The sequence below is a fragment of the Diabrotica virgifera genome, chromosome 1 (genome assembly GCF_917563875.1).
Source record: "Diabrotica virgifera virgifera chromosome 1, PGI_DIABVI_V3a".
Taxonomy (NCBI): domain Eukaryota; kingdom Metazoa; phylum Arthropoda; class Insecta; order Coleoptera; family Chrysomelidae; genus Diabrotica; species Diabrotica virgifera.
Window position 1 is genome coordinate 233,090,178 of NC_065443.1, and position 20,276 is coordinate 233,110,453.

At 33.2% G+C, this 20,276-nt stretch overlaps 1 protein-coding gene across 2 annotated transcripts in view; it reads left to right on the forward strand.

Annotated features, from left to right (window-relative positions):
* LOC114333079 (uncharacterized) overlaps positions 1-20,276 on the forward strand; it is a 212,749-nt gene that overhangs the window by 106,537 nt on the left and 85,936 nt on the right. For both annotated transcript variants that reach the window (XM_028282914.2, XM_028282906.2), the window contains 2 exons: positions 861-1,019; positions 18,513-19,211. In XM_028282914.2, the coding sequence (XP_028138715.2) occupies positions 861-1,019; positions 18,513-19,211 (858 nt within the window). The remainder of the gene's footprint in view (positions 1-860; positions 1,020-18,512; positions 19,212-20,276) is intronic.

Below are 20,276 nucleotides of genomic sequence, written 5' to 3' on the forward strand. Positions count from 1 at the left end.
GCGTAGCACCAAAAATTATTGTTTATTTCAAAAATTTTCTGACGCCGTGGTAATTAATCGATTTTAATTTTGAAAATTGCAAATGAAAAGTACAGTACACTTCTATAAGCAAAACCGATTTCAACTTGCTCTCTGCTTTATTTTCAGTCCTGTAACATTTTGAAAAAATGAATTTTTTTTTGCGAAAGCTGGATTGCAAAATTTATTTTGCAAAATCTATTGAACCAATCTTAATGAAATTTACAAAATTGTTTTACTGTATCATAAAGTTTTTCTGGGTGAAATATGAAGGTCCTAAGTGTAGCATAAATGGTTGAAAAACGTAAAATGCGAATACTTGTTTTTGTTTGGTTTTTTCGCAATTATTGCTATTTTGTAACTAGGGTGACTATTTTTTAAAATCTTTAACCAATTCTATATTGTAGGAAATTTAATTACGCAACTTTTATGTTAGTAAAACTTTTCTCGGAAATGAATACTTTTAAAGTTATAATCAAAAAACGAAGAAAAAATCGAATTTTTCCTTAAATTTTTGACATTTTGATTATTTAAACAATGTTCCGGACCTTTTTGAGAGGGAGGATAACTCAAATATTATTATTTGATTTATTTTCAAGCAATTTCTGCAAAAGAATTTGAGTCACCTCTCAACGTCCATCTCAAAACAGATGCGCCCTGGACTATACGTAACTTAAAAGATTTAATAACTAACTTCAGACTGTAGGTGTTCGCGTACTTCATACTGTCGTTTTTATAAAAATGAACTCTCAGCATTTTCCCAATCGTGTCTAAAGAAGTATAACTTTAAAAAAACATGAAACTATAAGATTTAAATATTTAATCAAATCGTTTATTTTTAGACTCACAAGGATCTTGGCCACACACAAGTGGCAGAGAAGAAAGCCACTTTTGACAGCACCATCGACAAATCGATAGTGGAAGACCATCGACAGCAGCAAATCCACTCAACCAAAAACGTACAACAATCAGAAAGTGTAGAAGTATCAGCAAACAAAAAGGTATTCAGTTCTCATTTTGAATCTTCTCAAAGCTTCGAGTCCGAAGAGTTTGAGGAGTATGAAATTCAGGGATGAATAAGAATTGTATTAGGATATATTTTTTAAATATATATTGGGATCTATCCACTTCCATGTTGTCACTTTAACCTAAAGTGTACGAAATACTTACCCAGAAGAAACATATCACTAATTTTTTATATAGTTGGGTAATTCTTTCTATATTTTTCGTTTCATTTTTGTTTTATAGTTCTTAATTTACTCCTTAACATGTTTATTTATATATGTTGGATGATTTTCAATTTAGACATTTTAGTGTTATTAATTAAGAAAATTCACTGCCCCGTTTATGTTTAGAGAATGTAGGGCAAGTTTTTGCTTTATGATTGGAACATAATAATTTAAAAATCCAGTTAGTAAAACTCTCCTTACCAGTTGATCTAAAGGCACGTATCCACTAGGTTCGCGAACCTCTTGCGCTCCGCGCTCCCTGTAACTGCTCCAATGGATACGGCATGCGCTCCTCTACATATAAACCGCCACCGATTGGGTGCGCACCGGTTCACGGTCCGGAAGCGTATACGCCTCCGTTATGTGGAGCAGATGCAGGAGCGCGGAGCGCAAGAAGAGCGCGAACATGGTGGATGCGTGCCTTAACGTTATTTGAAATACTAATAGGTATGTTGAATAAGGAACTTGTAAGAGAGGTGGCGAATCCCATTGACTGAGATTTAAATTATAAAATAATTGACAAACTGTACTTACAATTTAATTATATGCTCTATATTTCGGAAAATTATTGTGACATGTTTAGCCAGTGTTATATATTTTTGTGTTATAATTAGGGTGACTTTTGATGTGCACCTACCGTATTTATAACTTTTTATGTTGATATTTGAATAGGTGATACCTTCTGCTTTATTTTTTTACATATTATTATACATTTTAATGTAAGTGGATAAATCCTTAATAATTGTAACAACAAATCTTTCCAATGGTTTATTTTAAATATTTTTTGACTGATCAGTTTTTAACCTATCACTTTTTTATTTTTATGGATTCTCTCTGAGTTATATAGAACTGACGCTTGTCATTGACTGTTCATAGCATGTTGGATTGTTTTTTAATAGTATTATCCATGTATTTTCAGTTCATTATCCACAATAAAGAATGTATCTATTAAATGTGTTCTTAGTTTATTTCAGAACGGAGCTTCAGAAGGTTAATAGGCAGCTACCCAGTTCTATATAGCTTTCTCTCAGAATTCGCACTGTTTCTTAACGTTTTGAAGCTTCAGATTCTTTTTTTTCCTCCTCCTTACTTCTGTATACTTTCTTACTTATTACTATTACTAACGTAAGGGACAGATTTTGAAAAAAATTTGTTTATCAGAAGTAGCCAAACGTGAGATGAAATTCATTTCAGACAAATCAGCGGCCTTAAAAGTCTATATATTTCTCAATAAGTTCAAAATTCAAAAGTTCGCATTTATAAGACATTAGACCCGTAGTGACATACGCAGCTGAGAAAAGGGCCGAGACAACAAAGACCAAACAAATCAGGAGAACAACAGAGGTAAAAAACCTAAGATCCATAAGAGGTATCAAACTCAGAGATAGGATGCGAAATGAAGACACATTGAGAGAGCTAGGCGTTCAAGACGTAATGAGATGGACCAGACAGAGCACGATGATGCATGGGTAAAGAATACGTACATCGAATGGACCATGATCGTATGGTGAAATGGGCGAAGACACAGAAGCCCAATACCAAGCGACCCATAGTAAGACCCAAAAAACTATGGAATGAGATCTGGAGCTCCGGATCGCAGCAGAGACTGTAACGGAAGAAACAGGACATAATTCTATTAAAGGAAGAAGAAGAAGAAGAAGAAGAAAAAGAAGTTCAAAATCGAAATTGAGATTCATGCAATTGTAATAATTATGATTATTTCATCCATAGGAGATTCTGACCAATAGAAAGCTACAGAAATAAAAATTAAACTGATAATTTTTGATAATTTCTCGTCGTCAAGTATATTACGTCAGATGCCCTTCGTTGCTATGAAAAAATGCATTCAGTGACATTAATGACAATTAATGTTTTAAAAATTATAAAAGTGATGACTTTCAACCCTCAAATATTTATAACAAATGTGTGTTTAATTGTACTAATTTGTACTTACATAAATAAATTACAATAAAATTTTGGTTTTGAACAGTTTTATTCATGAAATAATCGCAACAAATTGCACTCGATCTCTAAAATTAATATATAATTTTAGAGCTCTTGTGCAATTACTACTGATAATTTCAGAAGAAGCTGTGAATGACTACCTTTATACTCATAGATATTTATGAATTATATACAGGGTGTTTCATTGGGAAAGTAACATACGTTAACTGTAGAAAGAGGACACTTAGGCGGTCTCAAAAATACCATACTTAATGGGTCTTACTTCATTAATAACAAAGATACTGAGTGTTTTATCTATTTTGTCATTTTTTAATTGGTTCATAACTTTTTAACCACACTGTATATTTATCCTATATTTGGCACGCAAATATCATTAAGGGTGTAAAATAAATTAATTTATTAACAATTGTAAAAAATCCAGGTCCGGATTAAAAAATATTGGCAAAATATTCCGACCCAAAAACAACACCCTGTAAATTCAATTTTTTTAAAATGGATTTTTCAGTTGAAAAGAGGATGAAAAACTGAATTTAGTGGTATACTTTGAATTTTTGGCAAAATGATTTTTCTGGTCAAATTTTGAATTTGAATTCTAAAATTATGTGAATTTCGAGAGCTCGAGTAGAAAAAACTTGAAATACAGCTTACAACTTGTCAACCGCACTGTATATTTATTTTATATTTAACACGCGAATATTCTTTTAGGTGTCCAATCAATTAATTTATTTATAATTATAAAAAATCCAGGTTCGGATTCAAAAATATTGTATAAATATTCCGACCCAAAAAAACACCCTGTATATTAAGTTTTTTAAAATGGATTTTGCATTTGAAAAGAGGATGAAAAACTAAATTTAGTGGTCTATTTTGAATTTTCGGCAAAATAATTTTTCCGGTAAAATTTTGAATTTGAATGCTGAAATTATGTGAATTGCGAAGCCCAAAGTAAAAAAAAAATAAAATATGACTTAATTTTAATTAAAAGCATTATTTAATCTAAATTGGTAAAATATTAACATTTTGACACATAACAATAATTTTTGATGGTGGTAATTTTGAATAGTTAATATGCTGCAAATTTTATCTGTTTTGTTATAATTTTTAGATACTTTGTTTATTAAAGTGGTGTATTTTTTATTGACTTTTTATTATTTATTCATTATTTAAAGATGAATATTCGCCATAACCTATTTGTCACACATAATAAAAAACACTGAAATGTTTCAACATTTTACCAATTTAAATTAAATAATGGTATTAATTAAAAGTTAGTCGCATTTTAATTTTTTCTACTTAGAGCTCTCGCAATTGACATAATTTCAGAATTCAAATTCAAAATTTTATCAGAAAAATCATTTTGCCGAAAATTGAGAGTATACCACTAAATCAGTTTTTCATGCTCTTTTCAAATGCAAAATCCATTTTAAAAAAATTTAATATACAGTGTGTTTTTTTGGGTCGGAACATTTTTACAATATTTTTTAATCCGGACCTGGATTTTTTATAATTGTAAATAAAATAATTCATTAGACACCTAAAAGAATATTCGCGTGTTAAATATAAACTAAATATACAGTGCGGTTGACAAGTTGTAAGCTGTATTTCAATTTTTTCTACTTAGAACTCTCGAAATTCACATAATTTCAGAATTCAAATTCAAAATTTGACCAGAAAAATCATTTTGTCGAAAATTCAAAGTATACCACTAAATTTAGTTTTTCATCCTCTTTTAAACTGAAAAATCCATTTAAAAAAAAATTAATGTACAGGTTGTTGTTTTTGGGTCGGAACATTTTTCCAATATTTTTTAATCCGGACCTGGATTTTTTACAATTGTAAATAAATTAACTTATTGCAATCCTTAAAGGATATTTACGTGCCAAATATAACCAAATAAAAAAATGGCAAAATAGATAAAACACCCAGTATCTTTATTATTAATGGAGTAAGACCCATTAAGTATGGTATTTTTGAGACCGCCTAAATGTCCTCATTCTACAGTTAACGTATGTTACTTTCCCAATGAAACACCCTGTATACACCTCATAATGTTTATTTCGCAATTTAATAGAATATACTCTTAATACTCCATATTCTAAAATAAAATGCGTGGCCTAATTAAAGACACCTCTGAAATGTGAATTTGACGTAGATGGAGTAACCATCAAGCCACAAATGAAATTTCGATACTTAGATGCAAAATTACATATTTGGGTAATGTTAAGGAAATAAAAGAAGATGCAACAACAGAAGCAAAAATATCAGGATAACTTTTCTGGTTTCAGGATTCTTCTTGCAGAAGAAATCAAAGAATGAAAAAAAATACGACAATTTTAATCTGCATTAAAAGAGCAAAAAAACAACGGGAAGAAAATCTGGACGGTAATTAAGGATAAATACGCTAATCTACTACTTGCACAAAACAACAGCTAACACATTGATAAGAATTCTCAGAATAAAAGTTTTATTAAAGTTTAATATTTAGTCAAACTTCTTGTCGCCTATAATACTTACACACAACCAAACTTATATGGAATCGTGCGAATTAAAAAAAAAACGAACACACGAAGACAAACAATATTTATTTTAAAGAAATTTAATAACAAATACATATCAATTAAATAAAACAATTAAGTATTTACAATGTAAAACGAATAATGTTTAAATTGTTTTTATTTATTTTTTTTTTGTTTTTTTTTTTTGTAGTCAGTATCATATCTAGTCCTCATGCAAGCTTCAGTTTGCGTGGGTACGCTCTTAATCAAATGATCAACATTTTTTGTGGTAGGTTGCTTCATTCTTGAAGAGCAGCTTGTACTAACCGTGCGGTGTTTTGTAGATTATCCCGGCGAGCTCTTATTTTTGTTTTAAGCATATCCCACGAATTCTGTATAGGGATAAGCTCAGGTGAGCAAGCAGGCGACTCCAAACAAGGGATACCTTCTGCTTCAATGATGTCTCTAGTCACTCCAATGGTATGTGGAGGTCCATTATCATGCACGAAAATTAAATTTTCTCCTGTTGCACCTCTCCAGAGCTTAACTACAGGTTATCAATATACCTGTGAGCAGTTAAAGTTGATTGGATGAAAATTAAAGGAGTTTTCCGCAAATCGCCAGGAAATTTTGACATTCCTGTCAAAATTTCTTGAAGAAAAAGTCAGGACTTCCTTACTGTAAGGAAATGTCATTTCCTTACTGTAAGGAAATGATATTTCCGTACAGTTGTTAGTGTTCTACATAAATGATAGAAAACACATTAAAAAATATATATAAAAAATAAAGAAAAATCGGTCACTGTTCATATTTTCTGGTCTTAACGAAACATACTTTCGATAAACATTCAAGTAGATCTGATTAATTACAAAAATGATCTTGGTTTGTTGGTTTTCGAATCAGGTATGCTGATTAAAAGCTTAGATTCTAAGTCTTCTATATCGTGTACAGTCATTCGGACTAACTCATCCATTCTACAGGCCCCAGAAATACCAAATATTACAGCCACCTAAAAAATAAATAAAGCTATAATCTAAATAGAAATTAAAACCTTGTAAATTACCTTAATCATTAAATTTTCTTTATCTGGAGCTTCCTGGATAAATTTTTCAATTTCTTCCTTCGTTAAAATCTTAGATTTCTTTGCCCTATAACCTTGAGCTTGCCGTTTCAATAAAGAACGAAGTTTTGAGTATGTAGATATATCTACATTGTGTTTAAGTGCAAGGGTTGACTTCAGCATTGAATAATTGGCCCATAATGTTGAAGATTTCATCTTTAAACAAAGTTCTAGGAAGTATGCCATTACAACATTTTCTGAGAAAGAACTCGTATTTTTACTCATGCGATAATCCATAAAACGTCTGTATGCATTTTCGTACTTTTCTCTTGATTTCTTTGGCAATAATTCTAATGAAGCAGTATTCACTGCCTCAACCAGCTCTGGAGGAGTCCCAGGAATGGAAATTTCATCATCACTTATCATTTTACTTTCGAGAACACCAGCAATTACATTTATAAGCGTCAAGTTTGACAATTCAACCTCAATACGTTTCCATAGTAACCCAAGTAATTTTATTAGGAATTTCAAAGCACCATTTATTTGGGAATAAAATTATCGCGTTTTTTTTAAATCAATCAACATCTGTCGAATTTTAAACGATTTGCGGAAAAATAGTATGTTTACCTCGTAGGAAAAGCCACATTCCTGGACTCTGTGTTGCTAAGTCTCGGCTTGCGCCTCGACTTAGCAATCTTCACAGTCGTCCAGGAATGTTAAGCTTTTCCTACCCGGTAAACAATGTACTATTTTTACGGATCACAATCCGTCTTCAGAACAGATCTGACAGTTTTCATTCTTACTTGTCTTCCTCGGCCTCTAAGTACACGATTTCGTGGATTATCTGATTTTACTCAAATCCTGACTTTTTTTGAAAATAGCACATTTTGTAAATTCCCAATATTCCAGTTTTGGTAGTGAAGACACCAATTTAGGTGATGAATCTTTTGCTTCCTGGATAACTCGGGAACCCATAACTGTATCCTGCTGTATACTTCTTGGCACGAACTCTTCTTCTTATCGATTCAACTGAAAGAGTTACACTTGTAGCTTCCAAAAGCTGCCATTGGAGCTACAAGTGAGAAATGGTTGAGTGTCTTCCAGCTGATTGGACAATTAAACGATCGTGTCGAGTCATTATTACTGTTTGGCGACTTTCATTTGTTTTATTTTTGAGCTTTACTAGTTCCTGTTACCTCTACTATATTTTACTAGTTCCTATTACCATAGCATTATGATAGGTTTTGGACAGAACGCCCTGTGTTACGCCTAGCTCTGCAGCTATGTCCCTCTGAGAACATTACTTGCTCCACAAGACCAATAATCTTTTCCCGTTTTCCAAAATAAATACAGGATTTTGAACATGTACATCTGTACATAGTGCATTTCGTATACACATAGATAGAAAATTCTTTTAAATGTCTAGGTATATCGCAATACGATTTATAACAAATAAAAAGTCTGATTTTTGTCTTATTAAATGACTATTTGATTACGTGGAGTAATAGTATCTATGGTATAACTAGACCCAAACCCAGGCATCCTAAGTGAAAGTTATCCTTCAACACCAAATTGTTCTATATATATTTTTTTTATTAAATAAACAATGCACCTAATCTTAAGACTAACCAGCATGTTACATTTAACTTAATCTACTACTGTACTGCCCTAGGTATTCCCAACGGTTCACCTTAGAATTTAATAATTATTGTTGCACACATCACTGTTGTGGCTAGGTTCACTGTCCGAATTTAAACTGACACTGACATTTTTATAGATTTATCACTATCACACAAGTTCAAAAGGTTTGGTGCGTTTGAGCCTGCGGACTAGGTTTTGATTATCTAAAAGTTCTAACACTTCCCTGTTTGTATGGTTGTGGAGTAGTTTTTCGTGACCCTTGGCAATCTTTTTATTTCTTCTTTGATTGTTGCTATACGAAGTTCCCAATGTAGGTCTTTATTGCGGATATACCATGGAGCGTTGACTATGTTTCTTAGTATTCGGTTTTGGACTCTTTGAAGGCAAGCATAGTTACTCTCACTAGTACAGCCCCATAACTGTAGACCATAGGACCATACTGGTTGGAGCATTTGTTTGTAAACTAATACTTTTTTTTGATTGTAAGTTGTGAGCTTCTACTTAATAACCAATATAACTTCTTGTACTTCAGTTTTAGTTCTTCGGTTTTCTTTCTGATATGTTCCTGCGACTTTAATTTGCTATCCAAATGTAGCCCTAGATATTTAACTGTTTTCTTGTACGGAACGATTTTATTGTTTATTCTAACTGGGTGACTATTTATTTTTTTTTATAGGTGAAATCGATATGGGCAGATTTCCCTTCATTGATTTTTATGCGCCATTTATTATTCCAGGTGTTTATTTTGTTTACTGCATTTTGCAGGTGTCTAGTTGTTTCTTCGAATGTTTCACCGACTTCTAGTATTGCAGTGTCGTCTGCAAATGTTGCCAGTTTTATATTTTCTGTAACAGGTATGTCACAAGTATATAATAAATATAGTATAGGTCCCAGAACACTGCCCTGTGTTCTATATGGTCCACATATTGTTTAGTAAAAAGTTACACTATTTTGGGCGTCGGGTTTGGGGAGGGGGAGGTAGGAGAGAAATTGGTAAATTATGAGTTTTTTTAAGTGTTTCGTCAATCTTTCTAAAACTATGCGCCTTAGCGTAAACATTGTTCTATAAAAAATGTTCTACATTTAATTCTAAACAAAAAAGGTCCTATGCATAATCCTTCTAAAATGAACTGTTCCAAAGTTAAGAAGGTAGTATAGTATAATTGGTCCAAAAAAAGGCCTAACCTCTTCATCCAAAATAAAAGTTGTCCTTCAACATCGAATTGTTCTATATGGTCCACATTTTGTACAGTAAAAAGTTACACCATTTTGAGCGTCGGGTTTGAGGGAGGGGGAGGAGAGAATTCGGCAAATTAGTAGTTTTTTACGATTTTCGTCAATATTTTTAAACCTAAGCGGTTTAGCGAGGACAATATTCTATACAAAAATGTTCTACAATAAACTTGAAATTAAAATTTTACTGTTGAAAAGATTTTCATGCGACATTGTCCATAGAAAGTTCAAATTGGGTTTCTCCGTACTAGTTTATATGGCCTAGGCCTGTAGAGGTCTCTTAGTGAGGTTGACTTTCTTTCAAGGGCTTATCAGTAACATACCACCGGCCATTGAAATAGCAAATTATATTAAGTATAATTTTCTAAATTTTAGAAAACACAATCCTGTTAAAAAATTAGTTTCTTCAGTAATAATATTATAATTGGTCCAAACAATATAAAAAATATGGAAAACCTCCACTTTACACCCTCCGTAACTTCGGAACCGTTAATTTTAGAACAATTACGCATGGAACCTTTTTCGTTTCAAATTTAATGTAGACCATTTTTGTGTAGAATATTGTTCACGCTAAACCGTTTAGGATTAGAAATATTGACGAAAAACGTAAAAGACTACTAATTCGCCGACTTCTCCCCTACCCCTCCCCCCCAAACACGACGCTCAAAATGATGTAACTTTTTACTGAACAATATGTGGACCATATAGACCAATTTGGTGTTGGAGGAAAACTTTTGTTTTTGTTTAAAATTAAATGTATAACATTTTTATATAGAACAATGTTTACCCTAAACCGCACAGTTTTAGAAATGTAAAAACTCCTAATTTACCAACTTATCCTCCCGAGGCTTCTACAATTTGCAAGCCATACGGATGCTGAGACTAAGGAAGATGAGGGAATTCTACAATTTACAATTCACGTCCCATCTGCTCAGCGCGGTAAAGTTCCAACGAGAATGGTTCCCTTCGTACTCCAATCAGAGTAAATGTAAATCAAAAATGAAAAACCATTTTAAATTTCGTTGCAAAACGAAAATACAGCCGAACCATATTCCAGTCCAATCAGAGAGTACAGCAAGCACCTCTACCGGTTTCGAAACTTATTAGTCTCTCATCAGGAGGCACATATGCTGCTCTCCCCGATCCAACCAAAACAAAATCCAGCGTGCAGTCCCGGATTGCAACGAACGAAATGGCATAGATGCCCTAGCGGCAACTGCTACAACAAGACTAGTTTTCACTCTAATGGCATATAAAACAACATAATGCTATTCCACACCCCACCAGAATGAAAACAATGGGAACCTTCTCTGGTTACACCTCCGAGGCTTCTACAATATGCAAGCCATACGGATGCTGAGACTAAGGAAGATGAGGGAATTCTACAATTTACAATTCACGTCCCATCTGCTCAGCGCGGTTAAGTTCCAACGAGAATGGTTCCCTTCGTACTACAATCAGAGTAAATGTAAATAAAAAATGAATAACCATTTTCAATTTCGTTGCAAAACAAAAAATATTTTTTTGTTTTAAATAAGGCTTTGTATCAAAATATTAAAAGTCATAAAATATGAAATTATTATTGCCTCAAATAAAAAAACTACAATAACTTTAAATCGCAACAGGGGCCAAATTAGCCCCTCCGGCTTTCTAGTGTTAATATCTATCGTGGCGTGGCATACACCACTCGTGAGAAAGTTGTGCTGCATGAACATCTGTTTACATTAGGCGTGTAGCACGGGCCAACTGCGTAAACGTGAGCCACGTTCGTTATTCACTAGTAATGTCAACTCGCTCGTCTTAATGTTGATTCAAATAATGTCGACGAGACTGGTTGTCATCCGAATGAGGACTTAAAACATATCTTAAAATATAATGGATATGGTTGTCTTGGCGATGAACATGGTTATCTTTACTTTTCTGATAGACGTTCGTGAGTTGTCTGATTGTAGAGGTATTGAACGTAGTCATCGAAGCAGTTAATGAGTGTGTATACCTGGGATCGCTTTTTCTAAAAATAACAGTACTGGAGAGATAAACCGCAGAATTTTCTCGTCATATAGATGCTTCTTTGGGCTCAATGTTCTTATTATATCCTCAAGTATATCGAGAAATATAAAAGTAAAAATCTAAAAAATACACCCAGTCCTAATATTTGTTTCGGATACCTGGATTCCAACAAAAAGTATTTTTTTATTTTTTTATTTGAAAACTTGCAACTCTGTACAAAGGAGTATTAAGTAAAACTGATAATTATGTAATGTTTTGTAGGTGTTGTCGGCCAGTGTCGGTTCACCTTATTCACCACTGTATTCACTAACACAAATGTCACTCACACAAGTCTTCTGGCCACTGTCTCTTGAGTCTCCGAACTGGTAATGGACGATTGGAAAGCGTGGAAATCAGCTCGTTGTTGTGATTGATGCTTCTTTTTCTATGTTTGGTCGCATGCAGTCCTATTACGTCTTTTATGAATGGTATTTTTAAGTCCTCATGTAATGTTTGGTTTGAAATATACCAGGGTGCATTTGCAATGATTCTTAAAGTTTTTGATTGGTATGTCTGCAGAATTATGGTGTTTGATGGTTTCGTACATCCCCATAGTTCAATCCCGTAGGTCAATATAGGTTTTAGTATTATTTTGTATATTGCCAGTTTGTTTTCTCTGGATAATTGTGATCTTTACCAAGAAGCCAATTCATTTGTCTGGTTTTTATTTGGAGTTGTTGTTTTTTAGCTTTAATGTGCGCTTTCCATGTTAGTTTCTGATCAAGGTGAATACCTAAATATTTGACTTCGGTCTTCAGTGGGATAACTTGGTGGTTTATTGTAACATGTGGACAATTTACACGTCTGTTCTTAAATGTTATGTGAGCCGATTTTTCGTGGTTTACTTTGATTTTCCATTTTTGAAGCCAGTTTTGTAATCGATCTAAATGTGTTTGTAGCTTGTTAGAGGCCACTACTGGATCATGGTCAAGCGCAATTATTGCTGTATCATCGGCAAACGTGGCGATAGTTGTTTCGTTGGTAGTTTGTATATCAGCAGTGTATAATAAGTACAAAAATGGTCTTAAAACACTCTCTTGGGGTACTCCTGCCCTTATGAGTTGGTAGCTTCTGTTATCTTTTTCCATTTTGACATCGAAATGTCTGTCGGAAAGGTATGATTTTAGAAGTAAGTAAATCTGACTCGGCATGTTTGTTTTTAGTTTGTATAACAGCCCTTGGTGCCAAACCTTATCAAAGGCTTGCTGAATATCTAGATATGCTGCAGTGCAAATGTTCTTGTTTTCTAAACCGTCTCTGATTAAATTTACTATCCTATGGCATTGCTGAGTTGTGGTGTATTTTTCCCTAAATCCAAATTGATGATTTGGTATTAAATTATTTATGGAGGTTATACTATTTATTCTACTTGGCAGTAGTCGCTCAAATATTTTAGAGAGTATAGGCAGCAGGCTTATAGGTCTATAAGAGGCAGCTTCTGTTGGTGGCTTTCCAGGTTTGGCGATCATGATAATTTCAGCAAATTTCCATTGCGTTGGATAGTAGGAAAGATGAAGAATTCGGTTGTATAAATTAGTGAGAAACACGATAGCTCTTCTTGGTAAATGTTTGAGAATTCCTCCCACTATTAGATCATAACCGGAAGATTTATATGAGTTGATTTTCTTTATCTCTTCCATAATTTCTGATGGAGTAATTGATCTAGCAAGTGGTGATAGTTGACAGGGAGCATCTAAATAGCTATTTATTTCTTCATCTTCGAATAAATCTACTGGTGCAAACACTTTTTCAATGTGTTCTACAAAAACTCTTGCTTTTTCCTCATTTGATCTAGCCCATGTATTATCGTTCTGTCTTAATGGAGAAGCTGTTACGACGGATCTTTTTATTTTTTGGGTCGCTCTCCACAATGAATGATCACTGGGAGTCAGATTTTTAATGAAATATTAAAAAGATGTATTTCTGGATTCTTGAAGTGCTGAATGTAGTCTGTGAGTCAGTCTATTGAGATTGGTTTTGTCCGCTGGGTTTCTTGTGTGCTGCCAGATTCTGTGTGCCCTACGCTTCTCGGTTACCAACTCCTTAATATATCTGGGAACATCATCTGTCTTTTTATTATGATGTACAGGTGTTGCTTTCCAGGCCGCGTTTTGCATCAGATTTGTGAAATCGTGAACTGCTGTCTCAATTTCTTCTTCTGTTTTTAGCCTTACGTTGAGACTTAGGTTGGTGTTTACGATTTCTTGAAATTCTAGCCAGTCAGTTCGTTTAGAACACAGTCTAGGAGGGAAAACCTTTTGCAGAATTTCACTACTCACATTGATGATGATAGGACTATGATTGGAGCTAAGGTTAAAGTTTGATTTAATATCAGATCGATCGATTGGTATACTTTTAATTATAGCAAAATCTAATAGGTCTGGAATTTTATTTCTATCAGTGGGCGAATAAGTTAGCTCGCCAGTTGATAAATAGTTAAGATTTTTTTGTTGAACTGTTTCCAGGAGATGTTTTCCTTTGGTTGTAATAAGTCTTGAACCCCAAGTAGTGTGTTTTGCATTCCAATCTCCAGCAATTATGTAATGGGAGCCTAGAGAATCAAAAAGTTCATTATATTCTTCAGTTGAGATCATAAGTCGAGGGGGACTGTATAGTTAAGCTATGGTAATATGCCATGTTGTGCTTTGTATCTTTACTCTTGCACTTTGTATTTTGTTTGTAATATATGGCTGCAGTTCATAATGTTTAATAGAGTTTTTAATAATTACAGCAGATCCTGCATGAGCTCCACCATCGGGATGATTGGCATAATATGTTACATAATTGGGTATTTTGACTACAGTTCTGTCAGTGCTGTGACTTTCGGAAATCAAAAGTATATCAATCTTGTGCATTTTCAGAAAAACAATAATCTCCTGTATAAACAAAAAGTAATGAAAGCATGTTTAATGTGTTTTTAAAGAAAAGTAGGTATTAAGGGAGCGGTGAATGACAATGGAGTGTCAAGAAGACAATACAAATTCAAACTTTATACAATAGACAAAAGATATGACGTCTAAGGTGGGTAGTATATGTGATGAGGGTGGAACAAATTGCCCCAGCTAGAACGCTCCTTGATAGACCCATTGGTCTGAGAATAAAAGGAAGATGCAGGACAAGATTTCTTGATAACATCGATGAAGACATTCTTCTTCTAATTGCGCTCTTTGATTGTATGAATGATATCTCATTCCTTCCCCACTCTACGTAAAACTGGGCATTAGTCACTCGGTCTAATAATAAAATTCTTAAGGAACACCTGCAATAGCTTTGCGTTAGGCTGCATCAAAGCCTTTACTCCATAAAAATAAGGTGGACAATATATAACATCTGGGGGTTCTTAGTGGCAAATCATTACCAATGAAAATAGATTCTATCTTTATGAATACTGAACTTTCATTCCAATATGTGTTATTTTATTTCGATGGAGTGGTCCCATTCGCGGTTCATGTTACTATATATAACTTTATCTTCTTCGTATTCTTCTACTTATTCTTCTTAGTATTATATCGTCTATTTTTAGATATAGGTCTCTCCATCTGTTTGACATAACTACTTCTTCCATCGATCTCTATCTTCAGAAACATACTTTCAATTTGTTCTGTCTATTTTATAACGTTATCTACCCATGTCATATGCGGTCTACCTTTGGTCGTCTACGTTTGTATGGTCTCCAATGCTGTATGTGGCGTTCCAAAGCTGGTCTTTTTGTCTGGCAGTGTGGCCTACGAAGCTCCGTTTGAGTTTTCCAATGTTTGTTCTGATATCCACTGATTTTTGGTTTTGATCTTACTAAGTCGTTCCTCTTTTATCTGACATTTGTATATATGTATAACATAACACTTTCTAGTACTATGTTATTAAGGTATGTGTAGGTATCAACCCTGTTAATTGGCTGATGATAAACAAAAGCTGTATTTAGTACTCCGCGCTTACTGATTACCATTTATTTTATTTTTTTTTATTAAAATCCAAATGGTGCTCCTTACTACCCATATAATATTTCAATCAAGGCTAATATCTTTGATATGAGCGACATTATTGTCTAAAAACTCCTGCCAAAAACTCTAAACTTTTAGCCACCTGCAACAGCTACTGCATTGTAAGCATATCTAAAGTTATTTAGATGATTTCTATTCCTTCTTTAAGCTTGTTGGTAATATACACCCTTACCTTATTCCTCTTATATCTGGGATGACACTATCCACCGGTCACACGTTTTAATGTTGGCAGTTTGGTTATAGGTTATAGCAGATATTATAAACGGTTCTTACATGTCTATCATGTCTTAAAAGCATGCTGCTATTATGTATTAAAAGCATAATGCCAGATTGGTTGTCAACATCTAGTGACATAAAGAAATAAGTAAAAGAAAAAGGAATAAAAAATTACAAGGCCATATTCCTAAAATATTTCTAAAACCGATGTAACTGGAACAAACCAATAGAGTATAGAGGATTAGATAATAATGAAATAAAGAAAAAAATATAATTAACTTAAGACCAGGAAAATGAAAAAAAAAACTTATTAAAAGCCTTCTTTGTAATGTGTCATTAGCTTCTGAATAATAAATACATTTAAATACTATAGAAGGGGAGGAAACTATGCTAAATTTGCAGTTACTCGAGCGTTATGGGGACCCATTGGGTTGTGAAGGTCCAAAAACCAAAAAAAGTTAAGCAACGTTTTTTATTTAAGTGGGGACTTTCCATTTATTATAAACTTTCCAGATATTATAAACGGTTCTTACATGTCTATCATGTCTTAAAAGCATATATTATGTATTAAAAGCATAATACCAGATTGGTTGTCAACATCTAGTGACATAAACAAATAAGTAAAAGAAAAAAGAATAAAAAATTACAAGGCCACATTCCTAAAATATTTATAAAACCGATGTAACTGGAACAAACCAATAGAGTATAGAGGATTAGATAATAATGAAATAAAGAAAAAAATATAATTAAATTAAGACCAGGAAAATGAAAAAAAACTTATTAAAAGCCTTCTTTGTAATGTGTCATTAGCTTCTGAATAATAAATACATTTAAATACTATAGAAGGGGAGGAAACTATGCTAAATTTGCAGTTACTCGAGCGTTATGGGGACCCATTGGGTTGTGAAGGTCCAAAAACCAAAAAAAGTTAAGCAACGTTTTTCATTTCAGTGGGGACTTTCCATTTATTATAAACTTTCCAGATATTATAAACGGTTCTTACATGTCTATCATGTCTTAAAAGCATGCTGCTATTATGTATTAAAAGCATAATGCCAGATTGGTTGTCAACATCTAGTGACATAAAGAAATAAGTAAAAGAAAAAGGAATAAAAAATTACAAGGCCACATTCCTAAAATATTTCTAAAACCGATGTAACTGGAACAAACCAATAGAGTATAGAGGATTAGATAATAATGAAATAAAGAAAAAAATATAATTAACTTAAGACCAGGAAAATGAAAAAAAAAAACTTATCAAAAGCCTTCTTTGTAATGTGTCATTAGCTTCTGAATAATAAATACATTTAAATACTCTAGAAGGGGAGGAAACTATGCTAAATTTGCAGTTACTCGAGCGTTAACGGGACCCATTGGGTTGTGAAGGTCCAAAAACCAAAAAAAGTTAAGCAACGTTTTTTATTTCAGTGGGGACTTTCCATTTTTAAATTTAATTTTCTATTTGCAACCATCGTTTTTCCGATTATAGCGCCAACTCACCTTATCCTGAGTTATTTTGAGTTTTTTAAGGATAGTTTTTTTCGGACCCCCCTTAACGAACTGATCTGTATTAAGATCCAATATATGATAGGATTACATTTATAGGGTACAAGGTTCTCACCGTGTAATTTTCTGATACGCTTGAGTAACTGCAAAAATCCCTGCTTGGGCTCCCCTATCACTAACTAAAAAGCTAACACATTTATCTAATAGGTAATATATATCTTCAGTTCATCTTATCATCAGACATATTTAATACCACAATATAAAATATTTACAAACTTTTACAGTAAGTACCCACTTTCTTCTTATTTTCTGAAGCTCAAAACGAAAGGAACAAAATTTGCTTTAAGGTACTAGTACACTTTAGAAGACCAAAAATAAGCATTTTTTTCAAGATTTTTTTTTAGAATATTTATTAAAAATGAACATAAAACCTTTTACATATTTATATCTAACTCTTAGAGAATACAAAAAATATATCTTCTTTCATTTATGCACGTTCACTAATATTGAAGAGGGTGCCAAAGTCGAGGCCTCGAAAAAAAGTAGTTCCGATGGCGGACAGATAATCTCAAGATTGGGATCTCTGAAACAAAAAATTCGTACGGCATTTGAAAAAGGAAGGTTTCTTACGTGACAACTTATCACCGCTAGTGAAAAATTCTGACAAAAAAAGATTTTACGGAAATTTGAAAAATTTTTGTGAAAAAATCGCCCGTTTTTCCCCAGTTTTTCATAGTAAAAAATATTTATTTTTCATTTTTTGGTCAAATTGTGGTAAATTGTCACGTAAGTAACCTTCCTTTTTCAAATGGAGTACGATTTTTTTGTTTCAGATATCCCAATCCTGAGATTAACTGTCTGCTATCATTTTTCGAGGCCTCGACTTTTGCGCCCTCTACAATATTAGTGTACGTGCATACATGAAAAGAGATACATTTTTTGTACTCTCTTAGAGTTAGATATTACTATGTAAAAACTTTTATGTTCATTTTTAATAAAGGTTCTGAGCAAAAAATTCTTGAAAAAAATGATTATTTTTGGTCTTCTAAAGTGTACTAGTACCTTAATGAATGGACTCTAATTCAAATTTAATTTTTAGCCAGAAACTACTGAATCAAATTTAGAAGCCTCTTCAGTTCCCCTTTCTAATTTAGGATACGATCGTGTAGGACCCATTAAAACATTTGAACCTCTCCAACCATTCGCACCTTTACAGTTTGAGTTACCCCAATCCTTTGAGCTAGTAAAACAAGCAAATTCGAGTTTACAGAAGTCAGAATATTCTCACAACCAAGACGAACAAGCTAACATAGCACCACAAAGTGAGAGAAAGTTGGTAATACCTGAATTAAAGATAGATTCCCCAACAGTTATTGAAAAACAAACTAAAGTGTATGACATACCAATACAACAAGAATTATATACCGAACCAGAGTTGCCCAAACCATACGAAGCTCCTAGATTGCCACAAGTTCCAAAAATCTCGGAGGTTCCAAAGGTAACAGAAATACCACTTTTTCCAGAACTGAGGTTGTCGTCTGAAGTATCTTCGTCGACGCAGTCAAATATTTTTGAGACTTTGGGTTACACACCAGTTCAGCCGTTAGCTCCATTAGATATCAACTCGCTATTTTCACCTGTACAAAGCCAGCAGAATGGAAATAAATCTGAAATTAAAGACGGGAACATCAGAAACTCTCTAAAGGAAATATTATCTGATTTGGACCAGTATGCGGAGAAAAACGAAGCCCTTCGAAGGTGCACCGAGGAGATTAATATCCATTCCAGAAATGGCCAGGTAAGTTATAAAAGTTTGTAAAATTATTTAAAAGATTTCTCTGATTATCTTTATATTTTATATCAAATGCCTGGTTGCACCAAGAGATTTTAAGCTCCAGCTTAGCTAAGCTCTGCTTATACTTTAGTACGGCCCCAGTACTGGACAGAGGTATATTTAAAAACCAATTTATATGCCTGGTTGCACCAACATATTTTATACTTAAGGCTTACCTTAAGCTTTAATATAATTGTAAATCCTTATGATGGTGCCACACTAGCATCTAATACCGTTAATTATCGCATTACTTGCATTAGAAATACGTCAAATAATGCGATAATTAACTGCATTAGACGCTAATGTGGCACCAGCATAAGGATTTACATTTACATTTAAGCTTTAGGTATGTCTTAAGCTTAATATCTGTTGGTACAACCAGGCATATAGATTGGTTTTTAAATGTACCTATGCCCATAAAGTGTCTATAGAGTTTTTCTGTTTATCATGGAAGATATTTCATAATTTTCCAAAGACCAAAGTTTTCAAGTCTTCCAAAAATCTAAAGACCTCTACCTTGGAACCAACCGCTGGTTACAGCCACAATATGTGTCTTCTACAATTTACAAAGTTATTTTGAACAGTTTTGGCGAAATGGTGTCACCCTGGTGAACTCTACGATGAATTTTGAAGAGTCTGACGCAAGCCGTAGCATTATCTTAGATATTTTTAATAACAGTGGTGTAGCAGTGATCTATTCGACATTCTTTTAAAGTTTCCATCATTTTCTGATGGTTAACTGTGTCAAATACTTTCTCATAATGCACAAATATTAAGACGAGTGGTTTGTTGTACTTTATACATTTTTCGATGAGGTATCACTTGTAGATAGTCATTTGTGCCGAAGAATGACAATTGTGATATATGAAAATATAGCCTGTAAAAAATTTAAAAAAATGGTGTATATATCACGTCTCTATACCTAGTAGAAGCAGAGTTATAGCTAATGAAAAATAGGTTTATATTCGTCAAATTCCAAATGGAATATTTTAACGTGAAATAACCAAAAATGAAGCACATTTCGGGGAA